The sequence below is a fragment of the Lycorma delicatula genome, chromosome 3, assembly GCF_047948215.1.
Source record: "Lycorma delicatula isolate Av1 chromosome 3, ASM4794821v1, whole genome shotgun sequence".
Taxonomy (NCBI): domain Eukaryota; kingdom Metazoa; phylum Arthropoda; class Insecta; order Hemiptera; family Fulgoridae; genus Lycorma; species Lycorma delicatula.
In genome coordinates this window covers 193,162,730-193,190,431 of record NC_134457.1, presented here as the reverse complement: position 1 = coordinate 193,190,431, position 27,702 = coordinate 193,162,730, and the positions used below count along the sequence as shown (strand labels likewise).

The 27,702-nt window shown below is 30.4% G+C and overlaps 1 protein-coding gene across 4 annotated transcripts in view; it reads right to left on the bottom strand.

Annotated features, from left to right (window-relative positions):
* LOC142322316 (uncharacterized) overlaps positions 1-27,702 on the bottom strand; it is a 264,731-nt gene that overhangs the window by 215,431 nt on the left and 21,598 nt on the right. For 2 of the 4 annotated variants that reach the window (XM_075361254.1, XM_075361255.1), the window contains exon 1: positions 8,983-9,060. The exons of 1 other annotated variant lie outside the window; for it this stretch is intronic. In XM_075361254.1, coding sequence (XP_075217369.1) covers positions 8,983-9,045 — 63 coding nt within the window. In that variant the 5' untranslated portion in view covers positions 9,046-9,060. Of the gene's footprint in view, positions 1-8,982; positions 9,061-22,725; positions 22,787-27,702 lie in introns of those variants that run through there. One more of the 4 variants, XM_075361257.1, reaches the window with a different exon arrangement.

Sequence of the window (27,702 nt, the reverse complement as noted above, 5' to 3'; positions counted from 1 at the left end):
ACACAACTTAATTTAAAATTCGTCAGTACTACACTAGCCTCTTTGCTCGGATGGTGGTTCGAGCTAAAGATGATGAGAAACGGAGGAGGGGTTTGCAGCGGAAGGTGTTGGACTGCCCCAGCTGTGAGGTCCGGTATGCCCTGGTGTCCTGGATCCGATGATTAGCTGGGGACTCCAAGTACGAAGTGTGACCCTTTCTGCTGTGATGACGATCACACGTCTTTTAGGGGGGAGTCAAATCAAAGTCCCGGTGGGGAGTCCCCACCGGGACTTTGACCGAATGGGGAACTCCCCATTCGATCTTTTGAGTGCCTTATTCGAGGCATAAGGTACTCAAAAGACCGAGACCCAGCCCCTGGGGTGGAGATGAAGGTTACGGCATTGCTGGGTCTGGAGTCTCCTCGTTGAGGGTGAGAGGCAGTCATAAAGTAAAAAATCCATCCGTTGTTTCATGAGCAATATTCCAAAACGCTGCCTGCAGTTAATGATTTTGCGTAATGGATATAAAACTTTATCTTTTCCACGGTAGACAACGTAGCAATTACAAATAATTTTCTGTTTAAATATTACATCCTCTCGTAGTTAAAATAGTTAATTTTTTTAATTGCTACATATGTTTTCTTTCTCAACTTATCGAAATTAATACACCAGTATTTTAATTTTTTAGGATAACATTTTTTGACTAGAATAGTTATTATTGGAAAATGTATGTAAAAGCTTTGATCGATAAATGTTAAAATTATGTATAGACTATGAGAAAAGGTTAGGAACTTCAGTATTAGCAGTTAAGGGAAGAGATTTGTGGATCATTTTTTGCGGGTTTCACACTGGCATAAAGGAAATGTTAAATTAAAATTTATTAAAGCAAAATATACTTTTCTTAATTTTCCTTCATTTTTTTTTTTTTTTTTTTACAGGCTTCAATAATGAAACGAAATCGCACAGAGAATCAGGAAAAAACTGATTAAAACTGTACAGAACCAAATTTGTATTTTGTACCATATTACAGGAGAAAAGAAAATTAGTTTTTGTGGTTTTCTGTAGCTTAATAATTTGGTTTAAAAAAAAAAAATATATATATATATATATATATATATATTAACTGAATTCAGTCGAAATTGTTTATGCAAGTTGTCCCACGACATTTCCAACAAGTTAAACAAAACGTCATACATACACAGTACGACAGGTATTTGACATTTGGCACGTTATCAGTCAGACAAGGAACAGTTATTTGTTAGATTTAAACGAACGTGATATGTTTATTTATCCTGTTAAACTGTGAATATCTTCATAAAAGTAGTCAATATATTTAAAAATAGCAATACTATATAGGTCAAAGAAAATATTTATTTCAGTCTTATATCTATCATTCAGTTAAATCCAATTTTTATCTTTATCAATCAATTAAAACCATATTTTTCCTTACATTATACAAAAGCTTTTAAGTGCATTTAATTTGGATTTAAAAAAATATAGAAATCAATAAGAAAATCTAAAAGTACTGAATTATTTAATCTGGATAAAATAAAATAAATAACTTCTTTGAAGAATACGTCTAAGTATTCTTCTTCTGTCAGTATTTTTATACATAAAACCTCATAGATTAAATTTATTTACAGAATAAAATATGTATAATAATCGTAATAAAAATAAATTCCAAAATTAAATTTATCGATTAATAAAGCATCTGCCATTATTATATTCTACACAAACGTATAATGAAAATAAACACCGTAAATTTTTATAATAATAGACAGTTAAATGGAGATATTCAGTATTTTTGCTGCCAGAGAAAATAAACTTGAAGCACTACATATAGTTAATAGCTGGTTTTATAATACAAGAAAAAGTATTTCCAACTGTTAATTATCAAAATATACCACAAATAATGACTAATGTTTTACTTGAGATAGCTATAGTTTTTAAAATTAACAGAGAGTAGTGTATTATCACATATCGCGGCAAAATCAAATGTTCGAAGTTCTAATTTGCACAGATATAATAATCGGTGTATAAGAAATATGAAAATTCACGAGTAGATAGTATGCATAACAGTCTGGGCTACACTGGTTTCGATTTCATCAGGTTTCTTTTCACTAATCACCTGGTTTTGCTTATTTCATTTTATCTTATTAATTAAGGTTCATAACTTAAACAGGTTTTTCATTTTAGTTATTTAAAATAACAATATAATTTAAATAATAGAAATCTTTTAAGATATATTTTTTCATTTGACTTTATAATTTATTTTTTATTCATATCTCTTTCAGTAGCTATCGCGCAGCGTCCTAAAAAAAATTGGTCTTCGTATGCCATTGTGTTTGGAGGAGAATGTGATCCCAACATAAAATTTAATATTGCAGGCAGGTGATTAATAGAGTCATAGGACCCTATCAATTGATATATAATGACATTTTTGTTTACATGTAAGATTTTCATTGAAACAATATTGGTTAGGTGACATTTTAATTACAGTCTACTGTTTCAGTAGCAATTCATTCATTACTTAATTATCCTTTCTTATTCTGGTAGAGGTGAAATGATGAGTTAGGTAAATGTAAGTAATAAACCCGAACAAACTGAAGTAAATAAAACGTTTACAAAAAATTAAAATCTATAAATTTACACGCATTTCTTTTATTAAAGAATCATCATCAGTAGAATAAACAAATCTATTAAAAATAAACGCATATAAATATATAAACAAAAGATAAGGAAAAATTAATAAATAGAATAAATACAAATTAATATACAACAATCAACACTTACGAGAGCTACAAAAAATGCTACTGTAATTTTTTAAAATAAAAAAAAAATGTGGCCGCCTCAGTGGCACATGTGGTAGCGTGCTACACTTTCGGTGTAGCACGCTACCAAATGAAAGTGTAGCACGCTACTAATTTAGTCTCTAATAAGCTTAGTGATTAATGCAGCTTAGAAAAAAATTAAAACAAAAATAGTTATATAACTTAGCTTATAACAATACATGCCTTTAAAACTAAAGGAAATCAAGAAGTTAAGAGTGATTTCATCTAGATTATCAATAGTTGACGATATATTGCAACCAGAATGTACTGAAATATTGTTGTTTATCATTTCGTTATATTAGTTTTATTAACCTTGAAGAATTATTAAAATAAATTAAAACCAGTTAATATTTATCTTTTTAAGTCATTTGCATGTATCATACATCTAAAAGATGTTGGACGTGTACATGATTTATTACTGAACAAAGATTTGGATTGTAACAGTTTTACATGCAAAAATTTACCTTAATGATCTTGAATAGATAGTCAAAATTTGAAATTTGTATATAATTAGGTTTTTTTCATTACACAAAAATAACTATTGGTCACCAAAATTTAATGAAACAGATATCCAAGGCCAGCTAAATTTATGTATATGGTGATTCAGGAGGAAAGGAAAACAATTTTTAAACTGATTCTAGAGCTTCAAATAAGGAAAAAGCTGACAACACAGTTGTAGGACTTTCCTGTCACGCGGATAAAGCCATGTTCCGAGAAAGTCCTACAACTATGGGTTGTTTCTGATGCACGGCTTATACACATATTCACACACAAAACTTAATTTAAAATATTTATTATTTTATTTAAATATAATATTTTATAGTTTGATTCTAACTAAATTTCGCGCGCATACCGGATTTAATTGCGCGGGTGTGGCGGTACTAGCGGCGACGGTCGGCATTAACTAAAATAATGTAATTTAACAAATTTTGCTTGTGCGGTAAGCAGACAATGTAGCCGCGAGGCTTATTGCACCAAGTACCGAGTCAAGCGAGCAATCGAGTTCGAGACCCAGCCAGACCGAGTTAATTTTTTACAATTTAAATATTATTCATTTGTTTAATTCTACTGCAACCTGCGACGTCACAACATATCAGACGACTGCACAGCTATCAGTGGTACCAACGTTTGAAATATTAACTAAATAAAATAAAATAAATAATATTTAAAGTGTAAAAAACATTACTTGGCAGCTCTGTAAAATTTCAAATTTCCCTGTTCAAGAGGACAAGGAAAAAAGGGAATTTCCCACAGGGAAAAAGGGAAATTCCAAGATGGCGTACTGCGATTCTTTTTGGACAGAGATAGTATTGATGCAGTGTGTCCATTTAGCCACTAGTTTAGAACATTTTTTGGAGTAGGGTTGCGATTTTGCAAATATTGTTGTTTTATAATTAACAAATGTGCCTAAGAAAATATGACCTTAATTAGCGAAATCAAAAGGGAACCGATAAGTTTCAGCCAAAATAGAAGAAAAAAATAAAAGAAAAGAAAAAATCAAACATCCAACAGAAAATAATATAAATCAATCAAATTTCTCAAGACAATGAGAGTGACCATGCTGTACAGCCTCATCACCTTCACCTTTTAAGTTGAAAATTTAATGTCGTCAATGCTTCATATATAGAAGTAATCTGACCAAGTTTGGTCAAAATCGGTCAAGTAGTTCTGGAGATAATGTGATTTGGAAGTCAACACCGATCACACAGATGTGTATATACGAACATTAACATCCGGAAAATTTCCATCCGGTTGTTTTGGATTCCTTAGGTGTCAAAACGTCAAGATCCGGTGAAAACCGCATATGCCCAAACTGGACCGATTACAATACTTTTCCTTCTAGAGCTATAGTTCTGCTATATCGCTATCTAGTTCATGAAAACTAAACGCTTTATTTTCGAATTACGGCTAGCGAAAAAGTTTGCTTTTTTTCAGTTATCCGGTGAAATGAGGTCATACTGAAATTTTTAAGGCGTTATAAAGAGGTGAAATTGATGGTTTCTTAATGTTCTTGACCTGTAAAATCGATTAAATCAAGTCCCAGAACTGTATTTTTCATAGTTTTCATGATATCCAACGTAATACAGAAAAGTTCGGTGACGAAAATCATAGTTTTAATTCAACTTTGTTAAATGATTAATAAATGCTAAATTTTACTATGAAAACTTGTAGAAAATTTAATTCTGAGAGAACTGATGTACTGAAGTTTATAAAAAACAAAAAAAAAGGTTAAATTTTATTATTAATAACAAAACAGGACAAAACGATAAAAAATTTAGAATTTGTAAAAATTAAAAAGAGCTGTTTTTAGTAGAATAAATTTAGACCTTTTAAAAATTAGGTTGGCAAAACTGTAATGTTTGCTATTGGCAAAAAAAAACTGTATGTTTCAAAGACCAGGTTAAAGCATGTTAGGGGTATTCTTTCTGCTTTGGCAGAAGACTTTGAAACGTTGTCCTCCAAGCCCAAGGAGGTCAACGTAGTACAGGTTCCGACTCCAGGTCTCGTATAGCCGAAGCGTTATGTTGACGTTGTGCAGGACAAGCGAAAAGCTAACGAAGCCTCGAAGCAACCCGAGGTGATATGCGTTAACAAGACTGATGGTCTACTAAGACTAGTAGACAACTCAAAGAGGATTAACAGATTGCCTTTCTTGGCAACAGAAAGAACTTGAAGATCAGGGAAATTAAAGATACCAACAAGGGTCTGGTAATGGTTCCAACGATAAGGAGACTGTCCGAGTCATCGCGGAGTTCCAGAGGTGAAAAAGCTGGAGGTCAAGGTTGACCCGAAGTGTAAACGTAGGCTCTGTGTCATTGCCTACGACATTGACCAGCGGCTATCCGATGAGGAGGTTCTGTCTCTTGTTCGGAAGCTCAAGGAATACGTTGACGTGAAAATATGTTTCAAGTGCTGTCGTTTTGGCCACAGGGCCAAATTCTCTAAGCATGCGTCTTCTGCGCGCATTGTGGCTAGAAAGGTCACAAGCTGACGACTATCCGCAGAAAGCCGAGGCTCCAACCTGCGTAAACTGTAGAAGGTTGCACAAACAGTGCAGACATTCGGTCAACAGTAAGGACTATGGCTGTTATTTACGTGCGGTAGAATTGTATTTCAATTCCTTGGGAAGTTAGTATCCTTCTTTGAATGGTTGATGTTTGTACGTAGTGTTAGGTGAATAGGTTTTGTGTCTTGAGGTTGCTTTTCGCAGCGCCCATCTAAAGTAGGGTGATCTACCAGATCTGCGGTTTCTAAGGTTCCTTCGTAATACATTGTGATCCAGCCGCTCCTCGATGCAGAGGGCTTTTATTTTAGGTTTAATGCGATTGCAAAATCGCTTCTGTGACAAAAGTTAGGTGATGAATTTGTGGGCACTTCTTATGGGCAGTCGACTCTGTTCGCAGGGCCGCCTTTGTATCGAAAACGGATAGATCTTTACTTGTAGTTGCGTTAGCCTCAGTCTTCGACTGAGCGCTGTTTGTGTGTTAATAGGGGACCTGGTAGAATTTTATTTTCTCTACGGTTTGTACCGCTGATGTTTTACAACTGATTACTTGGCTAGCTTACTTCGCTTCATACCCTGTACTGGCGATTGCGGGTTCATCTAGTGTTAGTATCCCGGGTGACTACGGTTTCGTCCCAGTTGATAGGCCGGAAGTAAGCGTGCTTGGCACTGTGACCCAGTTAGATTATCAAGTATGAATGGGTGTCGTGTTCGGGAGTATGTTTTCACTCTACCGGGTACGGTTTACTGATTTTAGCCTGGCAGTTTAACGAACCGTAGTTGCGATCAACTTTTTAGTTTTTCCAAGCGGGCGTCAAAACTGGAGCTGAAGTGGAAGACTAGAGGTTATACTCAGCTCCTGGACGGACCTGAGGTTCTCTGGGATTATGTTTTGGTTTGTTTGCACTTCAATCACACAATGGAATTTATTATTGATATCGCAGAAATTGGCGATTTACCGAATGACTGGTTCTGTAATGGCATATTTAGGTGGCATAAAGTTTTAGGTGTTAGCGCGGGGTCTTCATGCTTCTGCGAGTTTGGTAGAGCAGAGTAGTTCCAGAGGGCTACGTGGTAGTATTAACAGGTGTCCGATGCCTTCGGAGAAGGCTAAGACAGGGCGGAATTTACTGATGGGAATGTCTTTCGAGGCATTCGCATGAGTGGGATCTCACCGAGGCCGGCTGATGACTGTGGAATGTGATCAGAAGATGTCCTCCGATTAAGCCAATGATGGGTACCAACGGAGGGAGTGGTATGGCAACTGGCAATGCCACAAGTCGGTTTTCTTCTCCCTTGGGGGAAATTGCTTTCGAATTGGGGGATATGCTTCGAAATTAGTTTGATCATTACTAGCTGCGGTAGAAGAATACCGACGTAGGTATCCTGGATGAATAGTTTCAAACCGTAAAGTATTTTGTTGAATTTTTAATAATCTTCGTGAGAATGGTACACTTTCCAGCGCTCATGTTTCATCTGAACGTCAACCAATACTTTCATTTACGGTGATGAAACGGAAAACATCCTTCAGGTGGCACAACTTAGTCCTACAACGACCAAGCTAAGAATTTCTAGATGACTCATCATTCCACGAAAGACAGTATGGAGGACATTACACGCTTACGGACTGCGTCCTTATCATTTTCAGTAAGTTCAGCACTACCAGCTATGACAGACGACTGCAGTTTTGTCAATGGATTAACAACAAATACTGCTTAATTCCGTTAATACTATTTTTGGATGAAGTTACTTTTACCAGTAACAGAATAAACAGCACACGGAATTCACATCGGTGGTCTGAAGAAAATTCACATGCTGTAGTCTAATCAAATTTCGATCAACGATTTTCAGTGAATGTTTGGTGTGCCATGATCAAAAAGGCCCTTTCGTACTATAATAAACGTATTTTTCGTCACCGAATGTTTCTGTTTTAGGTTGGATATTATGAAAAATATGGGAGATACAGTTCTGGGACGTGCTTTATTAATTTCTCAGGTCAAGAACCGTAAGCAACCATCAAGTTTATTCCTTATATAACACCTTAAATATTCTAGTATGACCTCATTTCACCGGGGAAACTGAAATCCTGGCGAAATCTTTCGCTAGCCGTAACTCGACAACAAAGCGTTTTCGAACATATGTTTTTATGAATATTTTTCCTTATTTGAAGGTCTAGAATCAGTTCCAAATTATTTCCCTTTCCTCCTTAATCACATCATATACACGTATATATATATATATATATATATATATATATATATATATACACGTATATATATATATATATATATATATATATATATATACACGTATATATATATATATAATCACATTATATATACGTATATATATATAATGTAAGAGTGGTTATATATACGTATATATATATAATGTAAGAGTGGTTATATATACGTATATATAATGTGATTAATCCCACTATTCAATGTTTCAATGAGGAAAAAACGTTTCAATGTGCATTAAGAATGAACATCTAAAAAAATAACACCAGTTACCTGTGGATTATCAACTGTGAGCATAAAATAAACGACAACTTTTAATGTAAAAGTTTTATAATTTTATGGCCTGTACATTAAACATAATTTTCTTTAGAATTTTCGCAACTATTTTATATTACTTTAATTTTTGGTCTTAACTTTTTTCTAAATAGCATCAATTTGGAAACTTATTAGCGAGTACCTTGGGCTAACTCGTTTTATATTTTCAAAAGAATTAGATAAAAATAATAGGTTCAAAATAAATAATAATTTTCAAAAGATGTTAATTTGAAAAATATTTGTGTATTATATTCACATCAAACAAGTATACAGAGAATTTAATTAATTTGATTACTGCAAAAGAATAACATTGCTCTTGGAAAACGAAATTTAATTTTAAATAAATTGCCATAAAAATATTTTAGAACAAGTGACATTTATAAAAAATGGTCAAGAAAGTATAATAAGGTCCTTGAACATGAAAAACGAACAACTCTGCTGGATAATACAGAAATAATTGTGTATTCTAGTTTGATAGAAGGGAGAATCGTTATATTTTTTTTAGAAATAACTATTATAATTTTAAATTCTACTAAATATTGATTTCGTTCTTCATGATTTATGTTTATTACAACCGTAAAATAATAAGTTTATGAGTATAAAATCCACTTACCTTTAGAGTTAAAATATTTATCAAGAAGAAGAAATATTCAAGAAAAGTTTCAATGAAAATCATTTTCGTATAAATATTTTTAGATTAATTTATTTGTATAATTTCACGTTAATCTTTTTTAAATTGTTTAAGTCATCTGTAGTGTCTGTGTTCTTGGGAGAAAGAAAATTGAGATACTTTAAATAATTACTGATATTTCAGTTTTTGTAGAATATAAGAAGCAATAAGCTTATACGTATTTATAATATTTTATGAAAAAATTATAATTATTTATTGATAAAAAGTAAGTTTTATGTAATAAATATTATTAGTATTATGTAAACAGATATGTTATTAGGTATTAAGTAGTGTTAAATGCTATATTGAGTTTTTAAGTACTAATATACGTACTTAAAACGCTTTTAAAACGCAAAAGAATTTACAAACATTTAATAAATGAAAACTATAAATAACCGTAACCGACAAACGTAACAAAAAGTATAAATAAAACAAATTCTGCATAAAATGTATTGTTATAATTTTTACATTATATAATAAATATATCGTTTCTTATGCAATTGCGATACCAGTTCATATCCAAACAATGACTTTAACACTTTTATTTTGAGGCCACAAAAAAAACCTTGATTTTAAGGTCTTTTAATGGAACGGAAATAATAACACTGACACTGCGTTGTATAGTTATATTTACACAGTATCAGGCTGTCCTAAATAAATTATCAACGAAAAAAAAAACAATTAATAACAAAACTGGAATATTATCCAACAATTGAGAATAAAATAAAATAAAATGCTACAATACTTAAATTGGTAACATCGAAATGAAATATTAATAAAAAGTATAATCTAACGAATATAAAAGTAAGTTATATTACAATGAATGAAAATTCTGTTTGTTTTAAGTAGATTTTATAAGAAAGTTGAAACATGGTAACTTCCGGAAAATTTCGAAATATGTTTGCATTTCGCATCCCCCAGACTCCAAAAAAAACGTCAGTTCAAAATTTTATTTTATATATATATTTCACTTTCTTGTGGACACGACAACTGCCGTAATTTTGGGCCAATGATTTTGAGCGAAAAAAAATCGCTATAACTTTCTTATTAAGTAAAATATCGAATTCATTTAAAGTTGCTACTATTCTTTAGATAAGGGCCTAAAACTTATCTCGGTAAAGTTTTTGATATCACCGATCATTGGCCCAGGGGGTTGAAAAATGGGGTTTCGAAAACAAAAAAGAATCATACCGCCCTTAATATGCCAGTATCGAAGCGGTTTAAAGCGGTCGTTAGTTCTCTAAACAATACCTAAAACTTTGTCTGTAACAATTGTTGATATGACCAACCCTTACGATAAGGAATGACCAAAAGTTTGCTGGAATAGTAAGAAGATGGTGCTCATTGTCTGCTAAACATGTGAAATTTTTTTTGACATGCTGTTGTTTTGAGTAAATTTGAAGTTTTTTTTAACTTAAAGATGGAAATTTTTTTATCCCTTACTTAGCACCGGTGAAATCTACCTCCGCCTTCCGGCGTTCCGAAAGGAATTTTTTTTTTAATTAAAAAACGGTTAATATTTCCATTCAAGTAACGAAATATAGAACTAGTTTTTTGTTTTTATTTTAAAATTTAAGTATTAAATTTGTATATTTCACCAAAAATGTAAAAGAAATTTGAAAAGAATTAAATATTACTAATAAACACTATTATAAATAATATAAAAAGAATTAATATCAATCGAATTTTGATTAAAATTATGAAAATAAATTTTATGCAGGAACTGCGAAAACTGATTAATTAAAGTTTATTATTTCATTTAAGTTTGGAGAATTTCATCAGTTTTTTATTCAGACAATGATTTATGACTTTATAGTCGGATTTTTTTTTACAACTAATATTATTAACGAGCACATATACAGGCTGCAGTGTATAGATGATATCCTTGTGTGAGTTTTTATACATGTTTAGGAGCCTATTTATATGTATGTTTGCGCCTGTATTAATCATGTGTAATAGATTATACGTTCTAGAATTAACTCATATTTATGTATGAGCGTTTTCATTCTGCGTTCTAAAATGCTACAATGCTACAAATAAGTCAGTTTTGTTTAAGGGTGTAGAATGACAGGGTAAAAGCAAAGCATCCTTGACATTAATTTTATTACTATTAGATCTATCAAAAGCTTTATTCAATTTAATAAAGTGCTTTTGTATTAAAAAAATAAAGCTAAGAGATTAGGGTCACATGTATTTAAATAATTTAAAAATTAAAACATTAATTATTCATGTATGTAAGAACAAAATTAAAAGTCAGATTCAATGAAGATCATTTTTAAAAAAAATTCTTTTCACTTTTCTATAAATAATCCGAGATTTTATGAGTCTTTTAAGAATAGCAATGTGTTTTCAAAATTACGATTTATTTGAAATTTTTAAAATATTAGGTGTATTTATGAACATTAGTATCTTTATATATTCAATCCCCACATTCAAAGCTACCCTCATGAAGTAACTTAAATTAACACAATACAAGGCAGGTAGCTGCCTTATTAAAAGAAAAACAAAGACTGTTTGATTTATTTTTTATAATATAATGTTTGTTATATCTTTAAAATTACACATTAAAACAGAAAATTAATAAAATAAATAAGCAGTAATCATATTAAAAAAAATCTATTTACTGAGTTCATTATGTAACATTTCATTTTGCCTAAAATAATGATTTGATAATGAATTTCTAACGACAGAAAATTTTTAAAAAGCGTAATGAATAATATAGTTAAGAAATTTCTAATAAATTTATGAAACGTAGAAAGAGATAAAACAATTGAATAATTTAATTTAAAGATATATTAACTAGAATAAAAAATAAGCATGTTTTTAATACCTTAAAATTTCTAATTTTTATTTAATGTTAAATAAAATTTTGCAAACTTAATTTTTAATTTTATTATAATTATTATCCACAAAACATTAAATAAATGTTTTATCTTTAACAAATACGATTGTTTAACGTATTCAGTTATTGAATTTATGTTCGTAAAATCACGTAAACATATTAAAATTAAGGATAAATTTTTTCTGTCAAGATGATTTAAAAGAAATATATATATTTCACAAGAAAAATAAAAGCAGTTAAAAAAGTCTTAATTTTTCCTAAGCTAAGTAATAAAACTAAGTAATAAAAATAAAAACGTAATCTTTTTTATTCTCTAGTATCGTAAAATAATAAATATATTTTATTGAATTACTTCTAATTGTAAAAATAAATGTGAATTTTAAAACGTGATGATAATATTTATAAATTTAATCGATTTTATATTTTAAATTAGATTAAAACAGATAAGTTTGATAGAAATAATTTTAATTTTAACGAGATTATTTAACGATTATTTCACTGTTAAAAATGTTATTAATTTATAACTGGAGAGATTACAAAAGGAATTTAAGTTTTAAATGAATGAGTATTTGTTTTTATCATTTAAAAATTTCTTGTTAACATCCTGTCATTTTTATTATGAGTGTATTACTAAATATTATTTAAAACAATTATTGTTAAATACAGAATATTGTCAATTGAAATAAATCAATGGAATGCTGTTATTTTTAGAGTTAATTGATCATTGTCACTAATAGGGTCACTAATACTAGTCCTTATACATATATGTAGATAGACATCTGATGAAAGAAAATATTAACTGTTCGACTATTTCATCAATTTGTCTTGAGTAACAACGTTTACCCCAGGAACAATGTTTTTTTTATCTTATTAAATAAAGAGAAAAACAACTTTAAATTTTAAGTCTAAAAATATAAATCCTTTAATTTTGTTTATAAATCATTGACGCTAATCTCCGTGGCGGAGTGGTAGGTAGTGTCTCTGCCTTTCAACCGGAGGTTCTAGGTTCGAGTCTCTATTAGGAATGCAATTTTTTCACGCGCTACAAAAAATTATTTCATTATCATCCACCGTCAGCTGTTTACAAATTAATCAGTCAGTGAATTTGATTGCTGTTTCGCTTTTTCCCCCTTCAAGTTAATTATAGAGATATTCAATACATTATAGCGAGGGGAAACAAATTGTCGATATGGATTTTGTAAAAAAAAGAAAAAAAAACAGTTAATATTTATAGCAATGCAGATAAAACTTCAGTGAGATTATTTTTAATGAATTCAGTAGCCATACTAAACATATAAACTGATTCAAAACATTTAAAAAAGAGTTTTATTTGTGAAAAAATAATAATTCGAAGATTTAAAAATATTTAAAAATTTCAGGTATAACGAAATTTATTATTTATTGTAAATTATAAATTATTATTTTAACTGTATTTCAAAATATGTTTTCGTCATCAAACATTCTAATTTTTAATTTATAAAGAATTTTTATAAAAAAAATATCATTAATTTTTTTCAATTATAAAAAATACTGTTTGCCCAATAATTCCTGTAAGTTAGTCAAGTAAGTTTTGCAACGATAAAAATTTCTTTCTATTTTAAAATAAGCTATTTGATAAAACGTTTTTACAGTTTTAATTTTATTTTTATGTTAACTATTTTAATGATTTATATATCAAATTATAAATTAATATTTACATTAAGTTACAACAAAAGGGATGAACCACAATTTTAATTTTTCTCCATAAAACAAACCACTTCACTGGTTGATTGCATATTAATCTATAAACTTGTTATGAGTAATTTTAAAAAAAATAAATTGCCTATTTAAGTAAAGCAATTACAATCCATTTTATATCATAAAGATTGTCTAAAATTAAAAAGAAACAACATCCAAACGAATGTAAAAACATACGTGTTTAAAAATCATTTCAAATTTTTATAAATTTATGCGTATAATTTAATCAAATATTTAGTTATAAACTGTGAACTTGATTAATCGTAAAATATTTTGTAGGTTACGTGTGCGATATTTACAACAAAAATATAAAATTTTACGAACTCTATCTTTGCACTTAGTTAACAAACTACGACCTACATTTTTAAACTGAATGTATTTTAACTTTAAGGAGAAGTAATTGCTATTTATAGTTTTTAATTATTGTATGAAAACTGAAAATACTTTGTTTTTCCATCGATTCTGTGAAATAAAAAAAATAATAAATAAAAAATAAAAAGGGTTAATGAACTGTTAGATTTGATAAAAGATATCATTTTTAAACAATTTTATAAACCTAATTTTAGCATTTTGAAATCATGATAGCATTTTATAAATTTTTTTTTTTAAATCGAACAAAAAGTAGTCTACCTATTATTATCAAGTATAACAATGTACTTTTTTGAATTTTACTATTATTGAATTACAGACATCTGAATCATTTACAGTTATTTCAAATGTAAAAAAAAAAAAAAAAAAAATATATACGTTAGTCTAATTTTGTCAATGGAGTTTAAAATTTTGATCTTTTAAAAGAGCTATTTACTCAATAATGATACAATTTTTAAAAGCTGAATAGTAATTAATTTAAAAATACAATTACAAAGAGAGTGTGTGTATGTAGTTTATATATATAAAAAGGCAATGAACTGGAGCACGACACGACTTATATTCGACGAATTTACAAGAGCGACGCGGTTAGACTGTCCCGAATGGCCTATGAGTCTATGTACTTCGATGATGGACTCTGGAAGAAAGCCAGCGAGAGGACATTACCACCTGGTATCTTTGCCAATAATAGAAGTACTGTAATCATTATTTCATCTTTCTTAAAAAAAAAGTAAAATATTATTTGTGATAGATATTTTAAATTAAAGAATTCTTCAATTCTATAAAAAAAAATTGATTAAAATTTCATAATGAGGGAAAACATTACTTTTTCTTTAATAGTACCAAGAAAAAAAATATATAAAGGTAAAAACATTTTACGTATAAATAAGAGTAAGAATATAGGTCAATATGTGAGATAAACTTTATTACGTCATGCCGTCTACCTGCGTGTTAGTTGCATATTAACTTGCACGTAGCTGCACAATGATGCTTTATTTTCTATGAAAATTTAACCTAGTGACAAAAAAAAAGTGAATATGTAGGTGTAAAATATTTTATAAGACCAGTAACTTCATTCCTTCCTAAATTATGTAAAATAGTGTATAACTCTACCTGTTAGAGTATTTCAACTTTTAAATTTATTAAAACACATTTACGCTTGTGTACTATACAAATATTATACAGATTACTTATAAACATATTTTTAATATTTTTTTATTCATTCACTTCTATTTTTCCATATTTTGAAAATAATTAACAAAATTATGATGATTGGGTCTATTATAAAATAAAAAATCTGATGTGGATCACTACATAACTTCCTTGTACGCCTATTAAATTACGTATACATATTTTTTTACATAAAATTTTATTTCATTAATAACTTCTGATATTTTTTCAATCTATTTTTTTATCGTTATTACTGAAATACTATTTATTGTAAACATTTTTTTTTTACAATCAGAGATTAATAATTATTAATAAATCAATATATTTAAATTAAAAAAAAAGTTTAAAAAAATGAAAATGAAGTCCAATTCGAACCGGTGTACTTTCCCCTTGTAAGATCCAAATATTTCATTAATTAAAATTCTAATTGGCTATAACTCTTGAACCAATGAAAATAAGTACCACTTATGATATGTCGTTGAAAAGCCCTTAATGAGAGCTTATTACTGTAGATAAGAAAAAATCCAAAATCCTTATTTTGGGGATTTTGGACTTTTTTTGGACACTTTTGGTTCAGTCGATTGCAATCAAAAAAGAAGGTGCACAACTAGATGTTACAGTAGTCCTAAATCCAAAATTTCAACATTCTACGGTTATCGTTTTTGAGTTATGCGAGATAGGTTCATACGAACGTACAGATGTCGTATACGAACTAATCAAAATGGATTCGAAGTGGTGAAAATGGATATTTCTGTAGAAATCTGAAAACCGAAATTTTTCACCATCACAATACTTTTACTTCGTACAAGGAAGTAAAATGGATGATTTGTTTTGACGTTTGCAGTTCTCTATTAGCTATAACTCTATGATATATTTTAAATGAACAGTCTTAAGGTTTTAAAATCCATTGAGACTATAATTTCATTAATTCTCATGAAATAAAAACAAATTATTAAACATCTAATCTAAATAGTGAATCTTAGCAAAGACATTTCAAGGAATCAAATTAAATAATATTTGAAATAACCTACAAAAGAGATACTATAATTTTTGGAATTTTCACTGTAAGTTCTTTTCATTTACAAAATAAAATTTCTGAACATTAAATAAACTTTTAACAAGGTTGTTATATTTTTATGGCACGGGTTATTTATTCTTATAAAGTTAATGAAAAAATAATGATATATGAGAAATGTCTAAAAAATTGAAAAAAATCGATATCTTTAGAATTTGATCTACTCCTTTATCCCAATATTGCCCCTAAAGTATTTTTTTTGGGGGGGCCACTTGCTCTACTACTATGCTTAGGAAGACAAAGAAAAAAAATCGGTTAAAAATATACAATAAATAAAGAAAAAGATGGCTTTTTTCGATATTTGGTGAAAGGAAGAAGTAAATTTTTTTTATAAATGGTAAGATAAGCATGTACATCTGTACTGAAATTAATATAACGTGGGTTATGTTTGCAAAAGTTTTAGAAAATTGACTCCAAAGAAACTATCTACTCCACCTACTGGAGATATTAACACCAACCTTTTAGCAAAAAATCTGATGTAGATACCACACTACTTTCTTGTACGCCTATTAAATTACATATACACATGTTTAAAAGTACATAAAATTTTATTTCACTTATATCTTCTGATTTTTTTTAATTGTTATTATTGTATTATTGTAAAAATTTATTTTACAATCACAGGTTAATAATTACTTATAAATTAATATATTTAAATTAAAAAAAAATTAAAATAAAAAATAAATAAAAAAAGGAGATGAAGTTGGTTTCGAACCATATGCCTTCCCCTTGTAAGATCCCAATATTTCATTAATTAAACTTTTGTTTGGTTATAATTCTGGAACAAATGAAAATAAGTACAATTATGATATATCGTTGAAAAGCTCTCAATGAGAGCTTATTACTGCACTGCAGTTAAGAAAAAGTCCAAAACCAAAATGTTTTGGGACTTTGAGCTTTTTTGGAGACTTTTGGTCCAGTCGATTGCAATAAAAAGGGAAGGTGCACAACTAGATGTTACAACACTCTTAAATCCAAAATTTCAACATCCTACGGCTAATCGTTTTTGAGTTATGCGAGATACATACGTACAGACGTCACACCAAAACTAGTCAAAATGGATTCAGGGATGTTCAAAATGGATATTTCCATTGAAATCTGAAATTTTTCGCGATCACAATACTTCCTTTACTTCGTACAAGGAAGTAAAAACTGTACCTGAAGTGTTTGTGCCTGATTTCATGGAAATCGGTCTAACCAGTCAAAAGTTATTAAATTTCAAGCACGCCAACACGCGTACATACGTACGAATATTATCCCCCTCCCAATTATTTCTTTTTGGGTCCCTGAGGCATGAGACGTTGAGAAATTCAAAAAATCCAATACCATATTTTTTGACAGATTACCATAATGTCCTTCTTGCAGTATAGATCCAGAGCTGTGATGCCATGAAAGTAAAAATTGAATTTGGTTTTATAGGATGATTTTGTGAGGTAACATTTTTATCAAGTTCAATAGGAGTTGGTTGGTATCATAAGAGCAGCATCTGAGGGAAGCCTGGAGGATTAATTACTATCTATTCAGCACGATGTCTATAACCGGGTAGAAGAAATAGAACTTTAAATCTTCCAGTTGGTAAAACATTTAATTAGAAACAGGCCGAATGGAAAAAAATGAGTAATCTTACGTAAACATTTTTTTGTTACGTTTATTTTTTAGTACTCGTGTAATTTAATAAGGGATTTCTCTAAAAAAAAATTGAAGTAGAGTGTTATTCCTTACAGCTAACAGTGTTAATAAAAGTAATGTTAGAGGCGTATTGATAACCACAGGATGGTAGTTTTTTTATGTGTATTATAATACCTGTGACCACATGAAATGTGGTTTTAACTGTCATTGATAATGAAGTGATCGCAGTTTTAAGCACTGTTCAGCAGACTGAAAAAAAATTACTGTTTTTTTTTTTTTTATACAGTAAATTTTCACTTCATGCTTATGCGATTATTGTAACATAAACCCAGAGGCCCAGTGAATTAAGTTTTTTTTTTTTTAGATAATAAAAAGGTCTTTATAACTTATCTGTGCATCTTTATACGAAATGACCCCTAACTTATATGAATTCATTTAGCCAAATAACATACGGTTTAAGTTACAATTAATACATTTTACGTTTATGAACGTCCGTGAACTCATGGCAGTAATTATTTATTAACCTGTAAAAAATATCTACTAAATATACATATTACTTCCTTATACAGACCGTACTGGATTATTTTAACTTATTTAACCTATATTAAAGATGTTGAAAAAAAATTAGCCTTCTTTGAAATGGCGAATATAATTAATCAAATAAATAAATAGTCGGACAAAAACAAAATTAAAAAAAAAAACATTTCTTATTTACGAATTTGAGATTATAGATAAAAAAAAATTGTGAAAACAGAATACAAATGTTGACAAAAAACCTCTAAATCATTCCTAATATGGTTGATGGAAACAAATCAATAAAATAAACTAAAAGTATAAATTTTCATGATGTTTAATTAAATCATATTGAAGTTGTAACTAAAGAAAAAGTTAATTTTTTTTTTACTTTTTACAAGAAAGAGGTGCAAACCTTTTTTTAAAAAAAAATTTAATTGCCAAACGTTTTTGGCAACTATTGACCAGGAAACTCAGTTCTCGGTCAGTTATACAAGGGACACTCATTAGATTATATTAAGATATACTTATTCTACAAGTCCTGGTTTGCTCAATATAGATATATCTACAACTTTAGAACCAAAAGAGTGAAAGAAGGAAGCACAAAGATAATGAAAAATAATGGACAATGGAAAAGGAAGGGGTTGTACAAAAAAATTCCTATTTCATTTAAGCACGAGATAAATAAACTTATCCACAAGTAAGATTACCCAGAAGTATTTTCAAGGTAGCTCACATCATCCGCAACCCAGCGGAAGTTCAGTTTTTTCCTCTGGGTGGTTTGTTCATCACGGAATTGCAGGTCCTAGAAATGTATTCAATTGAACTATAGTCCTTTTGGCTAAACTTTCCTTTAGATGTAAAAACTAAAATTGACACTGCAGAAAAACATTGTTTCCAACATCGAGCAAAATTATTTCAACCAATATTTTATTGACTAAAGCCCTGTTACAGAACCAGATAAAAAAAAATCTCTTTCGGCACGCCGGAAAGCGGAATTAGATTTAACCTGTGCTAAGTAGGGGATAAAAAGATTTCCACCTTAAATTTAAGAAAAACTTCAAATTTACCCAATACGACAATGGTTGCATGTGAAAAAAATTTCACATATTTTGCATACGACAAGCCCATTTTCTTACAATTCCAGCAATATTTTTGTCATCCCTTGTCGTAGCGGTTGGTCATATCAAAAATTGTTTCAGACAAATGTTTTAGGTAATGCTCTTAGAGGACTAACGATCACTTTAAACTGATTCGATACTGTGCATATTAAGGGAGGTATGATTTTTTTTGTTTGAAGAACACTAAGAATTTTAAACGAATTCGATATTTTACTTAATAAGAAAGTTATAGCGATATACTGTTTTTTTTTTTCAAAAAAAGCCCTCTCATTTCCCCCCCATGGTCCGATTTTTCTCATTAACGAACTTGATCGAGATTTTCGGTCGTTATATTTCATGTATCAGTTTGAAAGTGATTGGCGGAAAATTACGGCAGTTATCGTGTCCACAAGAAAGTGAAATATAAATGTATATATAAACTTTTGAACTGGCGGTGGTTTTGGAGTCTGGAAATGTGAAACGCGAAGATATGTCGAAATTTTCCGGAAAGTCGAATCTTGGTATCTATTACAATAAGTACCTTTCTCATGAAATCTATCTAAAAACACTGTTAACACCACTTTTATTATCTTTAAAATGTCAGGGTCATCGAAATCTAAAGAGCTTAGCAAATTCAAGTGATCTTAGTAATTTATATTATATAGTATTAAATAAATTCTATACGATAACTAATAAATGTGAAAATAATGTAAATATTTAAAATATATTGTAAATATTATTAAAAATATTGTAAATAATATTGTTCGACTTCACGAAAATTCAGAGAAGATTCATTGCCGATCTGCATGGCAGAATGGTAGCGTCTGAGCCTTTCATCCGGGGGGCCCGGGTTCGAATCTCGATCAGGCATGACATTTTTCATACACTGTGAAATTCCCATGCACAAGCTTCGAGCTTATATTGTAAATTAATAAAAAAAAAATTGAATATTAATAGAAAATATGGACAGAAAAATAATAAAAAATAATTTATGTTATGTATATCAGCTTAGGGTTTTAATCTTTTTATGCAAAAGATAAAAAAAGGTATGCATTATTTTTTGTTAGAAAAAGAATAAGATTTATTATACTTATAAAAATATAATTTTAACTATCTTCTATAATCTCATCTAACTTCGTTAAATTAGTTTGGATTACGTTATAATATTACATATAATAATATATTTCAACTAATATAAGGTAATAACAGCTAATTATTGTTATGTGGAGTATGTATAGTTGTTAAATGAACTGAATTTATAACTACATAAGCATTTTGATGAGATGGCAAGTTTTATTTGTGATTACGAAGTATTTCCATATTTTCTCTAAATTTACAACGAATTCATATTTATCTGTTTGTAAGACAAGATAACTTATTTATTTGTTATTCAAACATCTTTAATCTGGATTAACGGTAAAATATCTAACTATTTAAAGAATAATATAAATTAGAATGAACCCCCCTCATAAAAACTAGACTTTCTGATACTCGAATCCCGAATCTGTTAAAGGTGATGATAGAATATCGATTAGTATTACACTCACTCGACCAGAAGGAATCTTGGTTAATGGTAGCGTAGTAAATATAATTTTTGGTCAATATGATAAAAATCTAAAAGTTTCGATTAATTGTTTGAAGAACACCTTATAATACCTCATTTATAATGTAACCCACCTTGACCCTCTCACAGATAGTGCGATGTATCAAACATTCTAGTCAGATACGAAAGACCGTAAGAGTTGTAATAGTATCGTAGTTAATATAACGAAGGCACTTCACGTGCCATCAAATGACAGTTTGTTAATCTGATATGCCCAATACTACGACGTCTAAAGAAGGTCATTCAATTTGACATTCACTGTAGACGTATTGATTGTTACCCCGTTAGAATGATGTCACTCGCGGAGGGAGAGGGGGAACTATGCCATAGAATAGTATAATTGTTTGGTTCTTCGTATCATGATGTATGCGTATACGCACAATACTTTCTTTGTAATCATATCAAAGTGAAAATAAATTTCAATTACATTTTCTTTACATTGTTTCATTATTTTCATAAAAATTATTTTTCACTAATAGAAAAAAAATCTGATGTGGACACCACATGACTACCTTGTACGCCTATTAAATTACATATACACATTTTTTGTTGTACTTCATTACAACTTATTTCATTTGAAAGTGAGATACGATCCTCCAATTCTTTAATAAAGTGGACAGTTACACAATCGCATAGTGGTGAACACCACATTGCATCACATTTTTTTGTAATGTCCGTATCAGCATTTCATATTAGTTTATGTATTCATTTTGTTTCACGTCCCTCATTTAGTTGTATGGTGTAAGTGAGAACGTGTCGGATATGTAACCATGCACACATCGGTTCGAATCAGACTTCATATACATACATTTTTTTTTAACTTTTTTTTTTAAATTTAAATATATTGATTTATTAATGATTATTAACTTCTGTAATAAGTTTTGAAATTAAATGGGTACTTTCTGATTAAACGGAGGCCATTCTAATACAGCGCGTTGCAACTGATAGGTTGAGGATATAAATAAAGTTATATAAATAAAGGCGTTATAAATAAATTATATAAATAATTGAGTTTTTTGTATAATAAATTTATGTAATAAATAAATATAATTATAAACATAATCTAACCAAACTTAACCTACCCTCGCTTCGCTCGCTAACCTTGACTAGCGAGCGTAAATTAAGTTTGGTTAGATAAATATAATCCAACCAAATGTTTGAGTTTTTAAAAAAATCATTCTTTCTTCTGAAAACAGGTGGCCTCCGTTTAATTTAAAAAAACCTTAAAATGAAAAGTACATAAAATTTTGTTTCACTAATACCTTCTCATTTTTTCTTTCTTTGTTATTGTTATTATTGAATTATTATTTATTGTAAAACTTCTTTTACGTATTCAAACCGATGTGCCTTCCCCTTGCAAGATCCAAATATTTTATTAATTAAAATTTTATTTGGCTGTAACTCTGGAATCAATGAAAATAAGTAGCTTTTATGATATATCGTTGAAAAGCTCTCAACAAGGGTGCAGTTAAGAAAAAGTTCAAAATCCAAATGTTTTGGATTTTGGGCTTTTTTGAACATTTTTTGTCAAGTCGATTACAATCAAACAAGAAGGTGCCCAACTAGATGTTACAACAATCCTAAATCCATAATTTCAACATACTACGGCTAATCGTTTTTGAGTTATGCGAGATATATGCTTACGTACAGATGTCACGTCGAAACTAGTCAAAATGGATTCAGGGATGGTCAGAATGGATAATTCCGTCAAAATCTGAAAATCGAAATTTTTCGTGATCATATTACTTCCTTTACTTCGTACAAGGAAGCAATAATAGAACGTATTTTAAATTTTAAGGTTTGCCATAAAACTTTAAATCACCTTTACTTGGATTTATATTTATATTTTTTTTGGGATAGTTTAGAAAACCAGAAATCAAATAATTATATACAACAGAGTTTCGCTGCAATTGGGTTCATTATGAACAAATACAGTAAAAATAAGAGAGCTTAATATAAATCGGTAAGTAGAAGCTCGCCCTGTAATAAACGTTTAAAAAGTAGAAATAAAATAAAATAAATGGGGTTTTCTTATTTTATGTTGTAAATTTAGACATGAAAAATCAATTTATTATAATTCTGTTTCATATGATGGGCATCGACTGCTTTGGTCATTTTTCCTTATGAGAATGGAAATGGTTGATGTATGAAAAATGCCATTCCTGACCGAGATTCAAACCCAGGACATCCAAATGAAAGGCTGACATCTTACCACTTCGCCACGGATATCGGTGTATAAATTATTACTACTACTACTGCTACTACTACTATTGTTGCGTAAATTATTAACAAGCCGTTAACAGAATAAAGCTCTCCTCATAAAAAAAACAACTTACATTTATCATATACATATAAGAACATATAATTAACTTATTAACATATATATTTATACATATAATTTAACATATACATTTATATTTAAATACGAAATAATTTTTTAAAATAATAGTTACATTTGGAGTTTTTCTCTCGTCTAGAATTCACATATTTCTACTAGTTTCGGCAGTTTAATCACCACGAAGTATTTTAATCATTATTATCACAAATTTCACAAACTTTTATTTATTAATAAATTACTAAAAAGTACATAGAGAAAATAAAGAAACTGGCTCTATCGGTATCTAAATTTATGTATTTGTAAAATGTATAACGGTAATAAATAAATAGCAATACTAATAACTAAATAGATAAACAAAGACAGAAAAGCCAAGCAAACAAATAATGCAATGTTGATCATTTACTCAACCTAATTGATTAAACGCATTGCAATGAGCATGATGGTATGCAATTAATTAACATTATTATCTATATCGATGACCTATAGTGCTATACAGCTACTACAGATGTCTATACAGACAACAAATCGGTTTTAAAAAAAAGTAAATTATTCATGTACCATTTTATGTTTTTGTATTTGTTACATAAATATGTTAAACATGTATGAAATTTGTGTAGGTAAAAAATAAAATACTTTCCTCTTGATGGTACTGCCGAAAACTAGTAAAAAAAATAAATATATAAAAATTAGTTGCAATTATAAATAAATATTAATATTAATTAATTAGCATTTGAAAATAAAAAAAATCCCTTTCGGCACGTCGGAAGGCGGAGGTACTAAGTAGGGGATAAAAAAGATTTCCACCTTAAAGTTAAGAAAAACTTCAAATTTATTCAATACGATAACGGTTGCATGTGAGAAAAAGTATCACACGTTTAGCGTACAAGCTCCATCTTCTTAGAATTCCAGCAACATTTTGGTCATTCCTTCACATAAGGATTGGTCATACTAAAAATTGTTTCAGACAAACGTTTTAAGTAATATTTAGAGGACTAACAACCAATTTAAACCGATTCGATATTGTGATATCATGCAATTCGATATTTGATATTAAGGGAGGTATGATTTTTTTGTCTTCAAAACCCCATTTTTCCACCCCCTGAGCCAATGGTTGATGATATAACAAAATTTACTTAGATTAGTTTTAGGCCTTTATCCAAAAAATAGTAGAAACTTAAAAAAAAATCGTTATTTTACTTGATAAAGTTACAGCGATATTTTGTTTTTTTGAAAAAGTCCCCCCATTTCCACCCCATAGTATGATTTTGCCCATTAACGAACTCGACCGAGTTTGTGGGTCGTTATATTTTATGTATCAATTTGTAAGTGATTGGCGCAAAATTACGGCAGTTATCGTGTCCAAAAGAAAGTGAAATATATATATGTATATATAAAATTTTGAACTGATGGTGGTTTTGTGGGAATGTGAAACGCGAAGACATGTCGAAATTTTCCGGAAGTCGAATCATGGTACTCATTACAATAGGTAGGTTTTTTTATGAAATTTACCTAAAATGTTTGGGTTATTTCTGTTTTTCCCCCACAATGGTTTTTTTGTCATGTATTACGTATATACTTACGTAAAACGTAATTATATGCCTATAATTATAAATATAATTTATATTAATTAAATTTATACGTAACCAAAATTTACCTACGCTCGTTAGTCAACGTTAGCGAGCAAAGCGAGCGTTAGTTAAGTTTGGTTAATTGGTTTGCTTGACATTTCCTGCCACCACCCCATTCGGTCGCTCTAAAGCATAAGACCGAATGTCTGTGCACAAACGGCTACTGAGCCTCGAAAGAGTTTAGCGACCACCATTGTCCTAATAGCTCCTACAGCTTACCTAACAACGAGAGCGGACTAAGCGCGGTGCCAGACTCTACCAGCTTACGTGTCCCAACCGCTCACTTGTCATACATTTACTAAAATAGGTAGGCGCACCCCATCAACTACTAAAAATATATATGATATCTATAAGAAAATTTATTTCGTCTAGCAGAAATTCGCTGCCACGCCTAGTTCGCTGAATGCCAGCAAGTACCTTTCCACCATTTTATAGCGCTTGGAGCCATAATAATTGGCTGGTGGTTAGCTATACTGAGGGTTAGCTTCCCACGGCAATGCGGTAGGAGTCTTTCCCTTAAACTACGGTTGCTGGTTGAACAAAACAATCGCATCTAGGAACTCCCATACGGTCCAACAATGAGGCTCTCGCCACATTGACTCGCCGCTTGAGTTGCCAATTTTCCCCCTGACTTCTAAGTTAGGTGGCACGGCAGTCAAATATCAGGTGTTCATTTGACTGAATCTCACCGCAGACGCACAGCTCATCAGCTGCCAGGCGGAACCGAAACAGATATTGATTCAAGTTAGCGTGGTTGGTGAGCACCCGGGCACCCGTTGCCCTTAAAACCGAGCTCGAGGCATACCATCCCCCCAAATCCTGTATAAGCTTGTATAGGGATCTTCCCTTAGTCGTGGTGTCCCATTCCAGCTGCCATGCTTCCATCGCGAGGCTCTACAGCCTCTTCCGCAGGCGGGAGACGGGCAACTGAACGAAATTTAGACCCGGTGCATTGTGATCACCGTTCCACTCCAGTACAGGCCCGGCTCGAAACCGCTACCCAAATACCTCGGCCTCCCGGCCTTCATGATCCTGGCAGCCATGTGGTAATAATTTCCACATGGGTGCCCGAACTTTCACCACTAAATCGATTGGAAGAGCCTTTCCCAATACGGTGGTAGCCTCGTAGGAGGTTGTTTTAAAAACACCAGAGCATACAATTAAGGTTCTGCGCTGGGAACTCCTTAAATTTTGAAAAAGTGCTCTATTCATATCCAACCTATGCGCCCAACGGGCGCCGCATAAGATGTCATGCTTTCGAAGACACCTCGGTACACCATGTACACTTTATGGCCTGACAACCCATAGACTTTCAGAGCAATCCTCCTAAGTTTGTGCATCATTGAGACGGCGTCCGCCGCTACTTACTTAATGTAGTTGCTAAACAGCAACACTTCAAACAAAACACCTACGTACTTATGAACTCTCACTCGGCTGATTACACAACCTTTATATTTAATATGGGGGGTTACGACAGTACGATAATTTGTCTGCACGCTTGAGAAACATAAACTTCGTCTTGGGCACAGAAATCTTTAAATTTTGAATGTCCATCCAGCCCTCTGCGAATGACAAGGCCGCCTGCGTTCGGTCTTCTAGCTGTGGTCGTGAATTACCACTAACTAAAAGGAGACATTCATCGCGGAAAGTCTGGGCCGTGACCCCTTAAGTTTGGTTAGATTATATTTATAATTTCTCTGAAAATACCTTATAATTATTATAATCTAACCAAACGTAACCTACGCTCACTTCGCTCGCTAACCTTGACTAGCGACCGAAGATTGGCGACCGAAGCGAGCGAAGGTTAAGTTTGGTTAGATTATATTTATAATTTCTCTATAAATATCTCTAAATACCATATAATTATAATTATAATATGAACAATTACTAATGTGTAATACGTATCGTAAAAAAATTTCTGTGTGTGGTAAAAACAGGAAAGACCCAAATTGTGTATAGATTGAGAACACTAAACGTAATTATATTTATCGGGAAAACTTACCTATTTGTTTCTAATATTGAAAGTACCTATTGAAAATCTCATTAATACGTTTACTGGACCCGTTCTTTCTACCAAATAACATAGAATTTATCTACTTAACGGTCTAAGGATCTATCCACAAACAGCCACAATAAAAAATGTTTTTTATGAACAAAGTGACACCTTAGTCGTAAAAATCCGACGACAAAAAACAGAGTTATTGCAAAAAGTAGACTTAAATCGATATGGCAGCCATCTTGTGTTTTTATTATCGTGACTCACTTGATAACTAAATCAAATTTTCTGGTTAAAATTGCTAAAATTAGCAGTTTTAATCAGAAACCACGATAATAATAAAAACAAGATGGCCGCCATATCGGTTTAGGTCTACTTTTTGCAATAACTGTTGTTTGTAGCTGGATTTTTACGACTAAGGTATCGTTTTGTTCAGAAAATAATGCTTCATAATTTTAATAATATAACATAATTTGATAAATCTAATAATAATTTCTAGGATATTTAAGATTAAAAAATTGAAACGATCGCCATTTTGAATTTTGTCAACGAAGAGTATCGTTATATTTTTTCCAATTAGAAAATGTCAGTTTAAAATAAAGTACAAAATTGTATTGCGTTATCTCCAACCGTTCTTGAAAAATATTTTTTTTTAAAACATAA